General features: G+C 36.8%; 1 protein-coding gene across 1 annotated transcript in view; it reads right to left on the reverse strand.

Annotated features, from left to right (window-relative positions):
- Positions 1–3,828: 3,828 nt before the first annotated feature.
- Positions 3,829–21,588, reverse strand: part of LOC5572699 (ras-related protein Rab-8A) — a 32,605-nt gene continuing 14,845 nt past the window's right edge. The window contains exons 4-5 of the mRNA XM_001660467.2: positions 4,768–4,881; positions 3,829–4,698 (exon numbers count right to left, since the gene is read on the reverse strand). Of these exons, the coding sequence (XP_001660517.1) occupies positions 4,570–4,698; positions 4,768–4,881 (243 nt within the window). The 3' untranslated portion in view covers positions 3,829–4,569. The remainder of the gene's footprint in view (positions 4,699–4,767; positions 4,882–21,588) is intronic.

Here is a 21,588-nt window from a genome sequence, read left to right on the forward strand (position 1 = left end):
TTCCTTTGTCACCTTTATTTCAGTAGGAAGTTCAATGTCAGCTTGAATACCAATAAATATCAGAACAAAAGTACAGCCTATGTTTAAAAGAAGGTACAATTTAGTTAAATTTAAATTAACAGTTGTAATAACTGTAATTGGTGTTACCGTAGAACGGGGTAACTTTGAAAGTTTTTTTTTTTTTTTTTGAAGAAAACTTCAATATTTATGCAAAGAATCCTAGCTATCGACTGCACTTGATAGATTTCCAAAAGATTCATCCTGAATGGATATATTATTTTTCATATAAGCGAAAGTCGGTTTTCCGTTTTGGGGTAACTTCAATAATGGAGTATAAATCGAACAAACTGGAATGAATTACGGAACATTTATAGGGCGTTGCATACCTCTAGGCGATTAACATTATATGGAAATTTCTGACTCAGATTACCAAAATGGTCACAGTTTGTAAAAATGGTTTTCGCTAAGGGATTTGAGACCGTATTCATGTTCTACTATAACTACGCTGTCAAGGATAAGTGACGAACTCATTATGATTACATCAAATGGTGATCGTAGAACAGATTGTTTGCAAGCGTTGCAAAAATGCTAAAATCTTTTAAATTTTAATATTTGCATATAAATCCTCAAATAAACTTGATTCCAATGAAAATAGCTTTGACATGAAGTGTCATACTAATACTCTTTAATTTGCATTCGTTTTGCTTAACTGATTAACAGAAACTTCGTTATTTCGATCAATATGTTGTGGGTCTCACACTATCAAAGTTACCCGCATTATCAAAGTTACCCCGTTTTACGGTACCGTATTTAGATTGTCAAAGTTAGAGTTTTTAAGAAAAATAAAGCATTCAGTGCAAACACAAGGTACACATTGAACACAATATACTGCATAATCGTAATATTTTATACAGATCTTTATACACTGTCCGAAAGCTTATCCAAAAAGCTATATAGAAAAAAAATGAAATAAAAATTCGTACTTTAGGACGGAAAAATGCGGGGAGTGCACTGAACAAAAAATATTTGATTTTATATTGAAACTTTCCACATCCCATACTTTTTTGTCCCAAGTTGTCTCAGGCTAAAATTTATTGCCAAGGATTCTTTGAGATGTAAACTAAAGGATCGTGAAGAATTTAGCTGCACAAATTTGCACTTTTTTGGCTTTTTAAATTTTTCCAATATTTTAAACCATTTTCTTTTCAAAACAGCTAAAAAATAATTCAGAGAATAATTGAATATCGCTTAATCATTTATATCATCATTTCTATATAAGTTCTAACATTTATAATGGTTTGCACAACGATAATCGCATAAATGGCATATATGCATCATAACAAAACTTATTATTTCGCTATAGGCCCTTTTCAAAATTAGTCTCGAAAACTTGTTTTTGAAAATAAAACATCGAACTTGTATTACAAAACTCATAAATACGACATAAGGAAAAAATATTTTTGGCCACCAGTCTGCATGGAAACCGCCCAAGGCCCAAACGCAATGACAGCGGAACGGCAGCGGAAAACGGAACCGGTTCGCCAGCATGAATCACACCATCTCGACTGAGCTGCCAACGACTGAAAGTGAACTGAGTCGAGTAGCATGTTCTAGTTCATGCTGGCGAACCGGTGCCACTTTCTGTTGCCGTTCCGCTATCATTGCGTTTGGGCCTTTAGGCTGAAGATGGTGTAAATTTATTCCGTTTAGGCCAGACTAAAAAAAACTAAAACTCTTACCACTCAGCGAATACTTACCGGATTCCTATTATGTTTTGTCAGTATACTCATACACATATCTTGTTTCTAAAACTGGTCAAAGATTCTCGGGAATATTCCTGCGGTCGGAGTTAAGGCCCAAACGCAATGAGAGCGGAACCGGTTCGCTAGCATGAATCACACCATCCCGACTGACCAGTCAACGAAAGAACGTGAACCAACACTAAGTCGACAAACATGTTGTGGTTCATGCTGTCGAACCGGTACCTCTTTCCTTTGCGTTCCGCTATCATTGCGTTTGGGCCTTTATTGCGGTGGATCACTGGGTCAGGTCGGGTGACAAGGGTTCTGTGCTTCTGCGCCCCTGGAGGTAGGCTATGATGTAGCCACTATATCGAGGAGTTTTAAGAAAAAGGCATCACCTTCTGATAAAGAATTAAATTGGATAACCATGTCTCTCTCCTGCATTTGACATAACAATTTTCGGGTCCCCCGGACGCCTCAAATTTATTATAAAGTGGAAAAGTTTATGGGAACACATATTAGTGAACTATTATGTTCGATATCTACTTCTAGATAATTGAATCGGTTTAATATCCAATAAATCTAGAGCCGGTTCTTCAGGGCATTAAGTCCGATCGGCCGCATAATTTTGAATATCAATCCCAATGGTTTATGTTAATTAAAATGATTGCCATTGGAAACTTTATCATTGTGGATCATTGCTCTACAGTTATTGAATAAATGCATGATAACATCATTAATGCAAAAAATGTTGACTTTCGATCAAATTAATGCAATGATATAATGCTTGTGGTTACTTGGGTACTGTAATCAAAGTACAACACTTTTCACTGATCAAAACCAAAAGGGAAAATTTCGAAAGTAATAAAAGTTAAACACAAATTGTGTCATAATATTCCAAATTTATTCTCAGCTATCCGAAACAAAATTGCCAATCAGATTGCAATTCAGCTTCAGCTTCATTCCAAACTGTTCTTCATTTTCGTATTGACATATTTTTTCACAAAGTGTTCATAGCCGTGTCCGTCAGATTCACAATATTCTTCATTCTTTAAATTTTATTAATAGTTTACATAAGAAATGTCCAGTAATCAATGCACATATTCCATTCAAATAGGTAGGTTGTTTCTTTTACAATGTTTCCCTCGATGATTACTGAAACTGTAAATCGATACGTTTCCGCACTTGGGGAACGCATGCGATTGCTTGGGTGGTGATGATTTACTAGCGCTACAGAACGAACGGTTCGCAATGCATGAGTCTTAAGTTTAAAATTTATCTTCCTAACTTTCTGTATCACATTGACATAATTTACGCTATAGTAAGTTTGGAATGACATAAAAACTAAACCAGTCAGAGATTGTTGAATGCTTGCCTGCCGTGAAATGTGTTAGCTGATATCCACCGAAAGCTGTGACGGCCGTCACACTTGTGTGAAAACTTCGTTGCGTTCTGATCGACTTGACGACCAGGAGTGTGACTACAGCAATTTACGCTACACGATAGGCACCTTTTGCATTTTTTCTCAAACATACAGTGTTGGACAATACATTTGCCACTTTTTCGATTTTCCATAGCAAATTATCAACTTTGGAGGGTTAGATCGAAGTTATGTATGGACCGATTTGAATGAAAATTCTAAAGCACTTCAGATATAACTTGAATTTTACATTTATTGTTAATCTTTTTTTTTACGTGTTTAAAGGTAAGAACTAAGATTTTTTACATTTTTTTTTGCCATAACTTAAAAATTAAAGTAATAGCTCGATACTACCTTGAGCAAAGTTGTACATTTAAACAAAATTGACTGAAGACACTTTCTGTGTTGTTTTCTCATATTCTCTCTTCCAATGAAATTTTTGCTTTGGTCAGATCGTCATTACTTTCAAATTCGGGAAGGAAATATAACTCAAAAATCTGTTGAAATTTAAGTTGTGTCTGACGTGTTGTAAAAAAAATTCAAATCGGTTCAACTACTTTCTACAAATAAATTCCAAACATTTTGCATGGCGAATCAAACATGTTTCCAATATATTGTCCAAAACTGTATGTTTATTGTAACTTAAAAGTATTTTTTTTATGTGTGAGTAGCAATGCTTGCATAATTCGTTTACAATGTTCTGAACAAGGCTTTTCTATATTCACATATGAAATCAACAAGCCAGCAAATATGGCTGCTCTGAAAGACGTTGATCGTTTTTTTTCTCGTCCTGATCATGTCTAGTGCTGTTGTTAGGTTAGCTCATTACGGAAACGATTTGCAATGCAATTCAAATAGTTTGTTATGGATGTATATCAAAAATTAAATTTGAGATCCTGCTCCGATACATGGCGATAAGTTTATGTTTTTGAACACAACAAATACATCTAGTTCCAAATGAGAACATACTAAACATATAAAATTGGATTATTCTGTATTTCCCTCAACGGGTTCATCATTATTGTATTCATGCTACTTAAAGTGATATGAGTATCGTTTACGTAATACCTCATTCCCCACAATTTATCTTCCACTGCTTACATCATCATCCCCCATACAATCATTCCATCGTTATAAAAAAATACTTGTTCCGCATCTGTAAATTTGTGCACTTGTTCATGTTCACTTAATCCCCCAGGCGGAATCTGAGTAAAACATAACGTTGAAAATTTATTTAGGTGTAGTGGGATTAGCCTCCATTGGCCCAATCATACAGATTAACATAAGCTTCCACCAATCTTGGTAAAATTCGAGTCTTTTTTTATCGCTGCGTTACACCTCTTAGTAGGCAACAACAATCAGCATTTATCCTAGGATCAGAAGGGTTAAGCGAGAGGAGCAAAATCTTTAGCAGGAACATCGACCGCCCTCTCCACCATTGCCCAACGTGAACGGGCCCAACCCATTGGAACCGGGACCGTTCTTGATCATGTCCTGGAGGCCTTTCTGGCGATCACCATCGTCGAAGTTTTCACCCTACAATTGAAAAAAAGTCAAGGTTGGTATAATTAACACATTACAAATTATTGTTTTCTGGATACATACCCTGTGCTCTCGTTGTTCGCGGATTTTGCGGGCCAGTGTCAGAAATGCCTCCTCAATGTTGATGTTCTGCTTGCAAGATACTTCGAAGAAGGGCATGTCGAAGTTTTCAGCGATCTGTAAATAAGACGGATTTCATCATTTTGGTTTTCGTATTCATATAAAAATAAATGTTTGTTGAAATGTATGATTCTAAAACTAGCTGCAAATTGAATCTGTTTTATATCATAATTATCCAACAAGTACCACCGACATCTGCTGATTTATTTCAATGAACTGCGTCCCAAATCACACACCTTCCTCAAATGAGACATAGGCCATATCTCAAAAAACATACACCATACCGTTTCCATAGGTTAAACATTTTCGTTTGTTTTTTTTAAAGACAGGACTTCCTGTTCGTTGCAGTTTTGTATTTATTGATTGAAGAATAATTGAATTAATAATTCAAAAAATTCATCAAAAACAGCGCCACCTATGGTCGGAAACTGAATTAGAATCACCTGTACGATTTTTATATTTTTGGACGATTTTCTTCTAACAAAATTCAAGCTCTTCAAACCCCTCCTTAGAGTTGATAGATTCTTCTCAAATTTTCACAGTAGTTTTTGTAGTCTGACCAATATGGGCCACCCTAGTGCGTACAGACTACGAACTTTTGTAGCTTTTAAGTTTTGCTGTAAAAGAAAATTAATTTTAAAATTATGTTTCAAAAAAGGAAGCATATACTATGAAACCAAAAAAAAACTAATTCTATTATTTAATTTATTTATTTCGTACAAATAAAAAGAACAACCAGTTTTGAAAGAAGAGAAAATATCAAAACAATATTAATAGCTTGGGTCCAGTTTGATCACAAAACATAGTATATATAAGATATATGTAAGAGCAGCTAGTTTTGAACGGTTGTGCTATTCTTCACCGAATTTCTGTACCCGAATGTCCGTTCCCGAGTGTCATTTCTCCGAACGCCAGTTCCCCGAATACCCCGTTTCTTCGCATAGCTCAGTCCATCGAAAAGTTTTTAGCTCTCATAATTGTCATAACTTTTTGCGTTTCAATGTGGTGAACGAACGGATCATCTGATATGTACCCTTTTTTACTTTATTGGCGGTTCTTTTGAGTTCCACCATCCTCGACATTTTTGGCAAGATATGTTTAGTTGAGAATTACCTTATTATGTGTTTAGTCTAGAATTACCTATCCTTCTTTTGATTGCTTATAATTCTACAGATCTAATCTAATCTTATCTAAAGATGTGCCTAATAACTATTCATGCATCTGTTTGAACTGCATCACTTTTCGGGGTAACGGGCCATTCGAGGAAATCGCTTTCGGGGAAACAGGCCTTTCGGAGAAAAGTAGCATAATTATGTTATGAACACTCAGAAATAAAAATAGTCACAGAATTACTAAAGTTTATGCATTAATGACTATTTTCTATCTGCCTCTCTTTCATTCTGCTGTGAATTTTCACACTAACTGTCATTTCGACTGGGTTGAAGCTTCGCGATGCTTCAACCCAGGTGAATCGACAAATAGGAATAAAATTCCTTGCAGGATAAAAGAGAGGCAGAGAGAAAAAAGTCATAAATTACTAAAATTTAGTCATTCTGTGACTACACGGGTAAAAATGCGGCACTGGAAATAAGGAGAATGAGTCATGATTTCGGGAGGAAAGTGTGTTGACCAAAAGTCATGAAATCATGAAGCATTTTGTCGTAACGCCGGCTGTACGTTACGTTTTCAATTTTAAGCGTAGAAAAATGTCAATTAATATCCTCAAATCATGAAGCTTGTATGCTGGAACAATGAATAACATGCATGGAAACATAAGCACTATTCATGGATATAGTCATCTGTCATTTATGATTCCTATTTTAGATACGAAAAGTGGCAATTTCGGTCATGAAATCATGAAGCAGAGATCTGATATCATGAACACAGTTCATGAAAACATAAGCAGTTTTCATGTATTTAGATGCCTGTTATTTATGATTCCGATTTTGGTGCTAAAAAGTGGCAAATTGAGTCATGAAATCATGAAGCAGGATCTCTGTATCATGAACTCAGTTCATGAAAACAAACATTATACGTCAATTTAGATTCATATTTGCTATTAGTAAACAAATTAAATGAAGATTAAATTCGTTACGGCTTTTGTGCCGGTAGTTTCGTAATAAACCGTGAAAACATTCCATAATAGGGCAATATTCAAAACTGAAAAGCCAACAGATGGCTCTTTTTCAGTGGTAGTAAAAACGAAATCCTGAAGCAAAGAGAGCACCATGGAAGATGAACTGAAAACAAAAAGTTATCTATTCACATTACGTTTGATTTCTAATCACTACTTTTTCGATCCAGTTTCCTAATTGCAAGTAATTTAGGTTTTTTATTATTTTCCATACGTTTTGACACTTTCCGACTACCATTCTTCCATACGCTTGTGTTAAAAGTTTGAGAAATTTGAAAATCCAGCGTAGCGCGATCAGTGGGTGAAATACAAACAACAGTGTCGTCACTTGGTGGCCAGTGGAAGAAACTGAATGTTCGAAAGGTTGTTGCCTGTACTTTTTGCCGCTGGCGCCAACTGTTAGCGGTTATGAACGAAATAAACAGTCGTTACCCTATTGTCAATCTAAAGAGTGCCACATCTTTAGCAGGAACGCGAACATACGGTGATTAGGTTTGTACGTAAAATATTGTTTCGAACATCAATTGAATACTGTTTATTTCGTTCTTGATCGCTAACAGTTGGCGCCAGCGGCAAAAAGTACAGACAACAACCTTTCGAACATTCAGTTTCTTCCACTGGCCACCAAGTGACGACACTGTTGTTTGTATTTCACAATAGAATTATTAGTAGTATAACGCTAATGGCGTAGTTGTGACAAAACTGATTTCAATTTTTATTACCTTAAATTATGGTTTTTCATTGTTTGTTCTATACCATGATGTTGTTTTGGTTCTTAAAATTAATCTGACACTTTGAAGCCCGGTACTCACGCTGTCAGTTCTTATTTCACCCACTGATCGCGCTACGCTGGATTCTCAAATTTCTCAACCTTCCAACACAAGCGCATGGAAGAATGGTAGTCGGAGAACTGTCAAAAGCGTAATGTGAATAGATAACTTTTTGTGTTTAGTTCATCTGCCATGGTGCTTTCTTTGCTTCAGGATTTCGATTTTACTACCAATGATGAAGAGCCATTTATTGCCTTTTCAGTTTTGAATATCGCCCTATTGGTAAATGATCACTGGGCTTACAAAATGCTGGTGGATTGCATGAGTGATGAAATATTCTTTAACGACTCTGTGAATGTGGAAAGCGGTCTGGAACATCCGGCTGCCGAAGACCTTTTGCGAGCTACTCTGGTATAGGACGTGGGGGATACATCACATCCGGACGGTTGAAATCGCCGACGAGCTTGTCAAGCAAAGTTTTCGCTCAAAGTCAAACATCGGTTCTGCCAATCAGGATGAAGGCTTGTAAGTATATTTTGCAACATCTAACAGCTCCGGCAGACACAATGTAAGAACTTACGGAAATTTCGCCAAGAATGTCATCGATAAGATGGCAAGGTTGTATTCAATTTAAACTTCTTCAAAAACAAAACGTTTTTTTATAATTGACCTAGAAAACATCACTGATCGTCATGAGACACGTTGACTAAGATGAAGAAAGTGACAGTTAGATTTGTGTAACGCCCTGAGCATACAAATTCTTGCATAATAATCACGATTTCATGACTTTTAGTCATGACTTTTTGTTCATGAATCCGGCAACGGATTTTTTCCGTGTACCCGTGTTTCTAAGTGAAATTGTTATACAGCTTTCAAATAAGATTTTCCCCTCAAGATTTTGGCAGGGTCTGGTCATGAACCACGTAATCATTTATTTTTGATTTTCAACACCACCTTCTTCCCGCTTTGTGAACGTTTGTCCTCACAAGCGATTTGAAATTTGTATGGGCCGTAGTATTTGGCCAAACCATTCCCCCCTATAAATGATATATAGTTTATGGTCGGCCCTTCAAATGGTTTGCCTAAGACAAGGGTAGCGCACATTCACCTTTCAAAAGGTCTGGTTGGGACTCAATTCCGATTTTATTCGTTTGAGATCCATAATAATGATTTTGACGAAATAATATTTTGGGTGAAAAGACGTCGGTGTCCGGGATCCGAAGCTTCTGGGAATTCGAATTGATCCTGTAGGAATATTTTAACGACAAAAAAAAAACTAAATAAAACCAAATTATTTCTTTTTTTTGCAATTCGGTTGCAAATCAATCTACTTTTCATTAAGAAGTTGATGATCATAACGGCCTACTTTTCCTACCGAAACAAACAATGCTGAAAAGTGCTACTTTTCAGCACTCTTTTCGGTGCTGAAAAGTAGCACTTTTCAGTACTGTATTTGTAAGCGTCAACCGAATAACCCAGTCTCTTCATGTCATATGTGCTTATTCTGCGCGGCATGAGTCGAGACCAGTCGTTCTCACCTCAGGTGACGTGAGGCGACTAATCATATGGGAGCGAGATGACACCTCACCGACTCGTCTCGCCTTATATGCCGCACAGAATAAGCACACTTGCATCTGATTCTAGGGTTTATTCTACGACTTGCGTATGTTGGAATTGTCGATGTTGGATAGCGGAGTGACAATTCTCGACTCGAGTGAAGTGACTTTTCATTTGGTTTCCAGGACGAGTAACTTCACTAGAGTCTATATCCGTTATGCGATCTGGTTCCTACACAGGCTGGGATTCTGATGTGGGATCGGATCGTCCAGCATTTGCAGTGAGCTACTGTATGTGCTGTCTTACCTGTTCTTTCCTCCAATAGGGAATATAGAACTGCATGATACCGATGGGAGCGAGAAAATTTGTGACATACTTAGGTACTACTGTATCACAGCCTACGTGATTGAAAAATGCTGAAAGCATAGTTTCACGCATCGCAATATGCCCATTGCCCATGTGGGTTCTCTTGAAATGTTTGTCTGTGCTTCTAGAGTTCATCCCGCTGAAACGGCATTTTTCGAATTAGCAAAAAATGTTGTATGCAACTCGTTGCAAAACTCGATTTTTTCAGCACTCGTTGTATTTATCCAACTCGGCAAGCCTCGTTGGATAAATGTACAACTCGTGCTGAAAAAATCATCATATTGCAACTTGTTGCATAAATAACTTTTTCCGCTCTTTAAAAATGTATAAAAACGATTCTGGGGAATGGTTTTCTGGGGAATGGAATTCTTGGGAATGCCATTCTGGCGAATGTCGTTCTGGGGTTTGACTTTCTGGGAAATATTCTACAACCGTAGCAATTTTATGAAGCAACAAACCAAGTGAATTGGTCACCGTAATAAAGCTTGAGCCTAATAAATAAACAAATAAGATAAAAAGAGTTTTCGAGTCGGGTAATACGGTGGTTTACAAACAAAATGTAAAAATCAGTTTTTTACTGTACTATTTTGGTTCTACTATAAAATACAGCTAAACTTTTCTAAACGACTTAAAAAGCAATAAGAGATCCTCTTCTCCTTCGCTCTCTTTTGATTATTATAATGTAATAGGGGAAAAGCACTAATTCTCGACCAACAAGAATTCTGTGCTAGATTCTGTGCCAATTTCCGGATTTTCATACAAAGTATGCTTAAATCTTATGAATGAGTAGAAAATTGATGCTTGCCCAAACTGACGGTTGTGAAAAGCTTTTTAATATGAATCGAAAGACAAGAAGATTCTCTACTTCACGCAGGTTTCGCGTAAGTGTCTCTGCTAATGAGTCCGCCACCCTTTTTTGGCCCTTCATACAGAGGTGTGTCGAATTCAGATTGGTAATGAAATTTGAGTGGAACCGCAAGCAGAGCAAGACTCCAACAAGGATGGATGGCTACATACATACATACATAAATATGATAACACACCTTCATCATCCAGGGAATAGAATCAATAGGAATCAGGGAATAGAATAAAAAATATCAGGTTTTTGTTTTAAAATTTTGCGTCCGATAATCAAGCCTCAGGGTGAATGAAGCGCATTCTTTACTATTGTACTACTATTGTAGCTTTTACCGGAGGACGACTGCTAATGGACCCTTATAAGCTTTGCAGGTGGTGGAATTTTGTTTGGAAACATTTCTGCAATGCTGTAGAACATTTTTCTACGGGAGGGTTGTTTTGAAACGTCAAGATTTGGACCGTTCACAAACAACATCTTGTATCCTTTTTAGAAGGCAAGACAAAGTTGCAGACAGACCAGGGCCAACTAAATGAACAAAACCTTGACATGAAAAACTACAGATGTAATGCATTTGGTGCTGCGATAGAGCAGATTTTCTTGAAGGGGGACGCATTACACTTTTTACCAAGTTTTGAGAGACATATTGTGGATGTGATCGAATTCACTTACATCCGATTTTTGATACACACCAGAAAATTACGTCAGCCGGTATTAACCCCTCTAAAATCAGCATAATTTTTTATCCACAATCAATATTTAAATCTCTATATATTTTTGGTTTATCGATATTCTCGCACCATGTTTTCACAAATTTTAAAAACACCCTTCTTGTTTTAGAATATGATTCAATATTGATCATTGGTCATCAGATTTCGAAGATATTCCGAAATCCAAAATATCGGAATATTTTCAAAACCAGATGAGATTTTGAGAACTGGTGAAAATGTGAGGTAGAGTTTTTTGAGAACTTGTGTAAGAATGGTGAAAATATATTGAGAAACGAAATAGAGATGTCGATTTGAATTTTTTTTTTTTTTGGGTTAATAATTAAATATGATAGTTAAATATGAACGATGCACGATGGTTCGTGTACGTGTACAATCTTAAATTATTTCATAGACCTCAGTAAAACTTTTGGCCAAGAACTCAACAGCTGAGAGTTCGTAAATTTTTAATGCCGAATGTCGGTACTTATTTGACCGAGATTTCAGCAATCCAAATTTTTGAGATTCGGTAAACGTTTACGGAGATCTCGGAATAAGTTTTACTGAGAATCGTCAAATTATTACCGTGATATCAGCTGATGGATTCTTAATTTTGTTGCCTAAATATTAAGGTTTTCCGATGATTTCATTAAGGAATAAGCGTTTCCATACCACAAAACAAACTCATGGAGAAACTTGGTTGCTAACTACTAGTTCTCCATACTAAATGGCATTCTACCCCATCCATTTGGTCATTTTGAACCCCCATTTTTCAACCAACTTTTCTACACGATTTAAACCCGTTAAAAAAAAACAAATTTGGGAAATCTTTCCGTGATGGTAGCTAACAAATAATGTAAAGCTACTGTTAGGACTTCGAATGGCGTTAAAATGTGGATCTCATTAGGAGAAAACGACACAAAACCTTAAAGTGGCATTTTGGACCATTTGACCCTACGAAAATCTTAGACCGACCGGGAATCGAACTTAGGCACCTTCAGCATGGCTTTGCTTTGTAGCCGCGGAGTCTAACCACTTGACTAAGGAAGGCCCCTTCATCGATATATTAAGGCGAAGTAGGCCGTCATTGAAATTCATACGCGTCGTTGATGATTGTTGCTTATTCATCTCACGATTTCGAATCAAAAAACACAGTTGGTTTTGCACTGACACAGCTGAAAAAGTATAAGCATACTTTTTGCATGTTAGCGCGTACAGTGATACTTTTCCAAGTCAATATAAATTATCAAAACTGAGTTTTATCACTTTGAAATGCAAGCTGAAAAGTTATCATTTATGCCAAAACGAATGACGGGCTACTTAGCTTGTTGTTGTTGTTGTTGTTTGAGAGGGACTTTAACCCGAAGGTCATTCGTCCCTAAGGCTACTTAGCCTTAATCACATTTGCTATTTCGATCGAATAGCTAGCGAAGGACAAATGACTTTAGATTTAAAACACACAAAAATGATCAAAACAAGGAAATCTAAAGAAACACATTAGTAAAAACTGCATTTTCAAAATTTCAAGGCTTATTTTACTCTTTAGTTCTTTTTAACAGAGTTGTACTTTTCCGGTGAGAGCAAATAGGGTAACGGTCGTATTTTGAACCCCCTGAGGAAATGATCTTGGGTTTTTGTCCCAATTAATTAATTTCATAACGTAATCAAGTCAAAAAACATGCCAAAATGTAGAGCCCTTTTCTATTCTATTAAAATGCTCACACGGTCATGTATGATCCAAAATACGACGAAAATAATTGAGTTATGAAGTTTTTCATTATTTTGGACGAACCCTCAAGGTATATATTTTGGACCCCTGATATTTATTATTGATTGGCCACAAAGTCCACGATACTGGTTGTATAATAATCGATATAGCTATCGATTGACGGTGAATCGAAGAAATTTTACGCTTTTAGTTCAGAAATTTGAAAATAGTTTTTGTTTACATTTGAAAAATTTCTGATGGCTTCAATTTCTGGGTGTAACGTATTGTAACGGTTGCATAAATGAACCGATTAAATTAAATTAATTTCAGATAAAATAAACACATTTTCTATGGGAGCAATTCTCGCTGAAACCAGGCCGCCATTGGCACCCATCGTTAGAATTCCAATTTTATGTCACTAATCGCTATTTTCGATAAAACTTAAGGGTGGTCCTTTCGGTTTTCTCAAATTGGTGGACCCCTAGTACGCCAGCTGGCTAAACAGTTTGTGAAAAAGCCCATTTTTTTATAAATCTTTGGTATTTCTTCATGTTATATGTCTCATATTTCCCATGGAACACATAGCAAACTTAGTGGCATCGCATAGAGAAAAGATATAGCTTTCATTTGAAGTTAAAAAAATTGGCGGCCATCTTGAATTTTGTTAGAAAAGTCGATTTTTCACAATTAGCGCACCGCTCGTTTAGGATTCTGAGATCACCATGAGAAAGCTGAGGAAAAATTGCGTAAAATAGGCTACAAAAACTAGGTGAACAATGGTATTTTCTCTATTATATGAACGATTTTCTAAATCATGTATATGGCGAGTGCAATTAATGCAAACATTATTTTTTGTACAACAAAGAAACATCGTTGGTGTTTTATTCGACTCAGATGAAGAATATGGGTATTATTTTGAGTGAAACAATCTGGCAGCCATCTTGGATTTTGACGCCATCTTGGTTTTAAGTAGTAGAATGAGTTTTCTCCTTGTTAGCACTCAACATGCCCACCGCTAATGGTGATAAATCAATTTTTCTAACAAAATTCAAAATGGCCGTCAAAATTTGTTTAACTTTAAATAAAAGCTATATCCTTTCTCTATGCGATGCCACTAAGTTTGCTATGTGTTCCATGGGAAATATGAGACATATAACGTGAAGAAATACCCAAGATTAATAAAAAAAAATGGGGCTGTTTAGCTAGCTGGCATACAAGGGGTCCACCAATTTGAGAAAAGCGAAAGGACCACCCTTAAGTTCTATCGAACACTAGCGATCAATGACATAAAATTGGAATTCTAACGATGGGTGCCGATGGCGGCCTGGTTTCAGCGAGAATTGCTCATGTACAAATGGTTGATACAAGAGCGGAATAGTCCTATCTTTCCTAATGGCATGCGAATTGTTTCTGGAATGAGGTATAAAACCAAAATGTGTAATGAGATGAAACCTGTCCACGGTTTAAAAAATAACTAGGGTTTCGTTCTACTTCATCGTAAGAGCTACTATTCGTCGTATCAAACTTAAAATGTTCCAGTACGGCGGATATTCCAACTTATCTGCAACAAAGATTCATTTTCCAAATGTAATTTTGTAAAAGCTTTTATGATTCGTCCACCTGTACACCAAAAATGCAACGAAACTACTGTATTTCGATAAATAACTTCAGTTCAATTATCCACTTTACACTTTTTCACCGAAATTGCATGGACGAACACGATTTGAGAGAAATGCTTAGCGATCGACATCAGTCACACCACTTTCCAACACAAGTTTCTTCCCGCCCCTCTGTGTGACTTACATCGCCGGGCACTTATTTTCACTATGGAAAACCTTCGTACTTCTTCACTGAAGGATTTCATTCCAATCACACGCCGTAAAACTTCAATAAATCCCCAAATTTAACGAAATTTCCTCAACCGCCGTGAATAATTGAGAATGTAAACAAAGTTCAATCCGTCGTATACTGAGAAAAAAAAAAGTTTGTGCGCATCAATGTGTGCGCGGCGCTCGACGTAAAAATACGGTTCCTTTGATTGTGTTGTTTTCGCTGTACTGTGAGCAAATGCCAGAATTGTACGGTCAAAAGTAATTGTGTTCATATGTTTGGGCTGAATTTTGGTGAGAAACAATTAATTTTAAAGGAAATTAGTATATTCCATCATGCTGAAGGAATGGAGGGAGATGCCCGTAGATCTATATTTTCTAGTAAAACATTTTATTATAGCGTTGATGTATTGTATTTTAGCCACTCAATACATCAAAGTGAGCCGTAAGTTGTGAGACGAATCTGGAAACTGATTGCGACGGAGTTGAAAACGATACGGCGGATTGAGAATACGGTACGATGCATTTTCTTTGCATTATTTCCAAAAAGAGATCAAGATTTATCAAAATGTTACTGTACAATGCTAAAGCCGTTTTGAGAAAGAATTGTTTGGCATCGGTTTGTATCAGCACCATTCACTGCAATACTGGGAAAATTACAGTTCTCACTGATCAATGCTTAATACGATGGATACTAGCACATCACCCTACTTCGGACCTTATAAATAGAAGCAATAATTTGATACGCTAGAGTACCGATGCATGGTCAAAATTAGTATCGTTCAACCAGTTTAGTGGTTGAACCTGAATAAGGGCGCGCTTTTGAGTTTAATAGTGACAAACTATTTTCTTCAAAAGGTATAAATAACAGTATCTTTTTCTAAAGACGCTCTTTGCAAAATGGTGAAGAATGATAATTGTATAAAACCGAATACCTCATTATTTCTCAATAATAACAGAGTATAGCGCAATGCACTAAACAAAGGACACGGATATACCATAAGAAAACTGGTCGCAGTGGTTCATCCCGAACAGAAACAGTAGCACATGTTTTCTTACGGCAATCCTTCTAAAAACAAAGTAAAGGAGATTGCCCATACAAAATAAGAGGAATTCTTTTTGAGATTTCTTCAGATATTTTTCCAAGGTATTTTTTTTGTAATTCTTCCAATTATTTCAGGACATGTTTGGTGGATTCCTGACAAAAACATACCACATAATCATCCTCACTATCACCCTCATTCTTTCATACGACGGATCCAACCTTCGATCGAATCCTATCCGTTCGAATCCATGGCCCACTTGATTTTGCTGGTGTAAACGGGAATTCAAAACGGGTCTCGATCGAAAGAGCATCCGAACGTAAACAAGAATAGGGTTGTATATTTCCCCAAAGGTGAGTCACAGGTTATAAAACAAACCTGCAAATTAAATCACTTCCCAAAGGACAAAGACTCCACGTCCTTGCTTGCGGGCACACCTTACTACAATTGTATGCTGCCCTTACATTGAGTAAGTTCATGATTGGCGCCCAACGGCAGTGAACTCTGCAAACTGTAGTGGACTGGCCCCATTCACCTTCTTAGCAAATGAAATAGAGCATGCTATTAGTGATTCCGTGCGTCGCCTGTTTGTCTCGGTTAATATTCATTCAATTGCGACTGCAATCAACGTCGCCATACGTCTTCTCACAAACCAGCATGGCATAAGCTCTGTGTACAACACTTGTTGTTGGTGGTGGTACATAGAATATCTTTTGTTTTGATATTTACCTTCCATTTTCACCACCCACACCCCTGGTGAAAATGAGTCGAGTGTACTTGCTAAGGATATTTTCATCGACCAATAGGGTGGCATATTTTTTGATATTTTGTGCTCAAATAACATGGAAAACTAAAAAACCAAAACAACATCTCATAAATGTCAGGAGTATCTCAAAGGTTTCAGAACAGAACAGAAAAATAGTACCCATTGGCCTCTATCCAAACACACATAAATTATTTTAGGACCTCAGCAAACCGAATCGCGGAGAACCCAATAGCTGAGAATTCGGTACTGTTCAATACCGAATATCGGTACTGGTAAAACAGTTACCAAGGTTCGGCTCTCAATCAACCAGATATCAGCTGTTGGGTTCTCAACGAATCCGTTTACCGAAGTTGATTTCCGAATTTGAGTACGTACAAAATGAATGTGTTTGGATCTAAGCTTCTGACCTAGAACTCAAGAAAATGTTGGAAAGAGCCTTGAATTTACCCATAGTAGAAAAAATATTTGAACGAAAAGCCTCCATCCCGTTACCAACGACTTGACAAATACGTGTTCCGCTACGCTGTAGTCAACAAGGTATCAGAGTAGGTAGGAATTTGACCAACGTTCATGAACTACTCGTAGTAAATCCAAGTTTCTAAGTTGAAGTTTTTAGGGACCACCCTATCAATTACATCCACCTATATACTAATGGAACGATTAGCAAACAAAGGATTATGAAATCGCGTTATGTGTGGCTTAGTTTCTCCAACTCCATCACATGATTTTTTCCAATAAAGGTAATAAAAAGCCTGTTTTTGCCCCGCAAAAAAAATCGCAATTGCCATCGCCTCACTGCCGTAAAAGCATTATGTAATAAACTAGTACAAATTGAACAATTTCAGGTGTAATGAATTTCTCGCCCGCAAAAACGCCTCTTGCTTGTGTATTCAGTAGCGAAGTAGAAACGGTAAATGGCGACGCCAGGATGAGATTAGCGAAATGGCACATTACTATGACTCAATTTCCATGCCTAGCTACTTTTAGCTTCGTTTCGTAGCCTCCGCCAAGGACGCGCGGCAACAGAGTTTTGCAAACGAGCACATCCAGCACAGAACGCAAAACTCGTACAATTGAATTGAGAAAAGCTTTGTTGTTTTAGTGGCTATTTGATATGAAATTTCTCATCATTTTTTTTTTAATTTCTTAGACTACGATTTAGTCGCGATGCTCTCACAAGAGCGCTGGACGGCACTGACGTCCATCTTCCAGATACCATTCCGAACCCTCGTGGTCAACTGCTTCCTATCATTGGCCCGCTGTACACTAAGGCACAAAGTGAGCCGAAAAATCCTCACCGGGTGAAACCGTACAACACGCTCGCAGGGTACATGCTGTTTCGACGCCATGTTTGATTGAACTTACAGCACACAAGCGAAAAGAAACATGCTACCCATTTTTAGGGAGTCCAGAGAGCAATTCTCATAGAGAGAAAAAAATTACGCTCTTAACGTTAATTACAGAAAGGTATCAAAATCATTCTCATTTTTTACGAAACACCCGTTAATGAACGGTTAAACAAATCAGAACGTTCATAACAACAGTTCTACTGTTGGATTTGCACTATACCGTTCAATCTTGACAATACCAAAGGAGTTCTTCAATTCAATGTAGCATGTTATGGTTTGAAAGTAAAAAAAAGGTCGAAATAGACGATTTCGCCCAATCCAGAATTGAACCTTCTTCTTCAGAATGCAAGCCTTGCATCTTTTATTATGTATCCGGTAGAAATCAAGACCAACATTTGTTTAACATTATTATTTTCTCGGGCCCCGAGCGCCGCAGCTAATATGTGAATAGTGCGCTGTGTTCATAAAAATCGTAAGAATGCAGCGCCACACTAAAAAACTGATTTCAAAATGCGGCGAGTTGAGGCGCGTCGGGAGTCTCACTGGCGCGATCCAGTTTGGTGGCGGTGCGACAATATCAACACCAACTCGCAACTGTTAGTAAAAGTTGAATAATTCAACTATTGATGTCTACATGGTTCTTCAACAAGCTGTCAACGCTTGTTTTCACACAAAATACCTGTAGGTGAATTTCGGCGAACAATTTCTTCGAAGAGAAGAAACTTTCTTCCATTACTTACCAGCAAGATAAATTTATTTACTACGAAGAAAATACGCGCCGAAATTCGCCTACTGATGTTCAAAATCAAAAATATTTCACTTCAAAGGTTATTGCAAAAAATAGTAGAGCTAATCCAAAGTAAGACCTCTCTGAATCATGGTCATTGGAGTTTTGAACTGTTCAATCTAATCAATCAAACGTGCTGATTTTTACCATGTAAGGACTATGTGAAAAAATACACTGAGAGAATAAATCAATTCACTATACTTGTTTTTAATTATGAATCGTGGTTTAAGGCTAACCAGCTGAGTGGAAATTTAACAACTACCGAAAAGCTAAACATTACCTATAGTTTGCAATTGGATTAAATGGACAAATTAATGTGAAGTTTTGCGAAAAAGTTACACGTCTTCTCAGTGGGAATCGAACTCACGACTCCCTGATCTCTAGTTAGGGCGCGTTACTCCTACGCCATGAGAGGACTCATGAACGCAGATGTTAACCTGAATTCGATTTCGATGATTTTTCGCAAAGTGCACCTCTTTCGGAAGAATTAGATGCCCATCCAAACACAACGCTTTCTATTTATATCCAATGCCTAGCCCGAGAGCGCATTATTTTTTAGGTAATGAAATAGCACACAACACTAGCCAGCAACTGTACTGGCTGAGGTTTCTATTGTGTGGGCTTCCATCACCTAAAAAATAATGCGTTCTCGGGCTAGGCATTGGATATAAATTGAAAGCGTTGTGTTAGCTTTTCGGTAGTTGTCAATTCACTATGATTTACAAATATAAACTATTTTTAAATTTTCTCCTCTTCTTTTTGGCGTTACGTTTCAATTGGGAGAGTGTTTGCTTCTCAGCAAGCATCAGTATATTTTTTTTTCAATTTTTGCTCAAAGGCAGTTTTCCTTAACTGCGAAAGTTTTTCCATGGGAAATGTGATTATGCATAGCTACATATCAGGTAACTTACGGTTTCGGCACCATTCAATTATTATCGGCAATCTAAATTAATACGCCAAATTCACAGTATGTTCCTATCAAAACACACCAATGATGATTAATTCATGCGTTTAAACTTCATATTAAAGAAATTGGTGAAAAAATCGAAAACAAAGCTAAAAACAAATGCCACTGAGCGAACAAATCGTAACAACATAAAACATACAATTTTGTTATAATGAAAAGTAGGATTTTCAATACCATATCCTCCGAGGTTATTTTTATATTTTTTCTGCAGTTAAAGCAAGTATGAAGAAGGACATTGCAAAATAATGTTTTAATAAAGCTTTAAATGAACATAAACTTGGATACTTCGAAAATACCGAAAAGGCCGAAAATATCAAAAACATGACATATATTTTATTTTAAAATTTGGTTTGAGTTAAAAAAGGAATTTGCGTAAAATCTGGGTTTGCCTCGAATATTTCAAAAAACGAATGGGTCAATAAATTTTCTACAAATAGCTCCATTTAAAATTACATGTTTTCTCAATGGCGATCTAAGAAAACTGATTTTCTGGACCATTTCCTTAAGGCTAAGTAGCCCATCATTCGTTTTGGCCTAGGGCAGGACGTGACAGCTCTAGTTAGATTGCCCCGTTGTTTTTTTCAGTCGATAACCTTGACGATGCAAAAGCCTAGTTACCAGTATCCTTTTTAAGCTAATCAAATGAACAAATTCAAATATCAAGGCTCATAATTTGATTGTTTCTTGCACATTTCATTCAATTAATGGAATAGAAGATGCTAGCTTTCTGAAAAATCTGCTTTAAATTCATAACCAGCGTCACTTTAGAAAATATTGGCATAGTTTCCACTATATTGCTCAAAATTAAGTAGTTTTCATTTATTTTAACATTGTAGGAGCACTTGCGGTAAACTCAACATCGAATATAAATTGATTTGAAAGATAAAAGTTTCATGTAGAATTTCCAAACTTTTGATGAAAACTCATAAATTAACTAGCAACACGGCTCGGCTTGCAACAAAGAGTCCTGTTACAATCCAACTCTACGATGTGAAAGTAGGCCTTTGCCAAAACGACGAATGAGCAGTGGTCTTTTTTGATAGGCAATTGGTTTCGTTTTTGTTCTTTGACCTGACACGTCTTATCTTAGGTTTAGGCAGCCATGTTGATATTGCAGCTCGCAATTTCAAAGTGATAAAACTCAGTCCACATAGTTCGTATTGATCCGGAAAAGTATCAGAGTTGTGTTCAGTTGCGTCAGTGTAAAACCAACCGATTTAAATTAACTAACTTAAATTTAAATTAACTAGGGGCCCAGATAGCCGTAGCGGTAAACGCGCAGCTATTCAGCAAGACCAAGCTGAGGGTCGTGGGTTCGAATCCCACCGGTCGAGGATCTTTTCGGGTTGGAAATTTTCTCGACTTCCCAGGGCATAGAGTATCTTCGTACCTGCCACACGATATACGCATGCAAAAATGGTCATTGGCATAGTAAGCTCTCAGTTAATAACTGTGGAAGTGCTCATAAGAACACTAAGCTGAGAAGCAGGCTTTGTCCCAGTGGGGACGTAACGCCAGAAAGAAGAAGAAGAAGAAGAAATTAACTCAAAATTGTGACTTAATTTGGCAACAACGACGCATACAAATTTCAATACCGACCGATTTCGCCTTAAAGTAATTTCTCACGCATCGAGATAGGCGAATACTTTTCTATTCAACAGCAAATCAGACTTAACTGTTTAACTTTTAAAAATAAAATCCTTCTTGAATTTAAACATTGTAAAATTGATACAAATTTAAACAGAGGCTATGAGTTCGGAAAATAAAATTATCGAAACTAATCAGTAATTCACAAAAACACCAATGATTCGGTGAATTTACAGGTTTTGACAGCCCGTCATTTTCAAAATTACGGTAAGCTTAGATTGATCTGTCAATATATTTACCGAAACATGCGTGAATTATCAGCATTACCGAAAACGGTA

Source organism: Aedes aegypti, chromosome 2 (genome assembly GCF_002204515.2).
Source record: "Aedes aegypti strain LVP_AGWG chromosome 2, AaegL5.0 Primary Assembly, whole genome shotgun sequence".
Taxonomy (NCBI): Eukaryota; Metazoa; Arthropoda; class Insecta; order Diptera; family Culicidae; genus Aedes; species Aedes aegypti.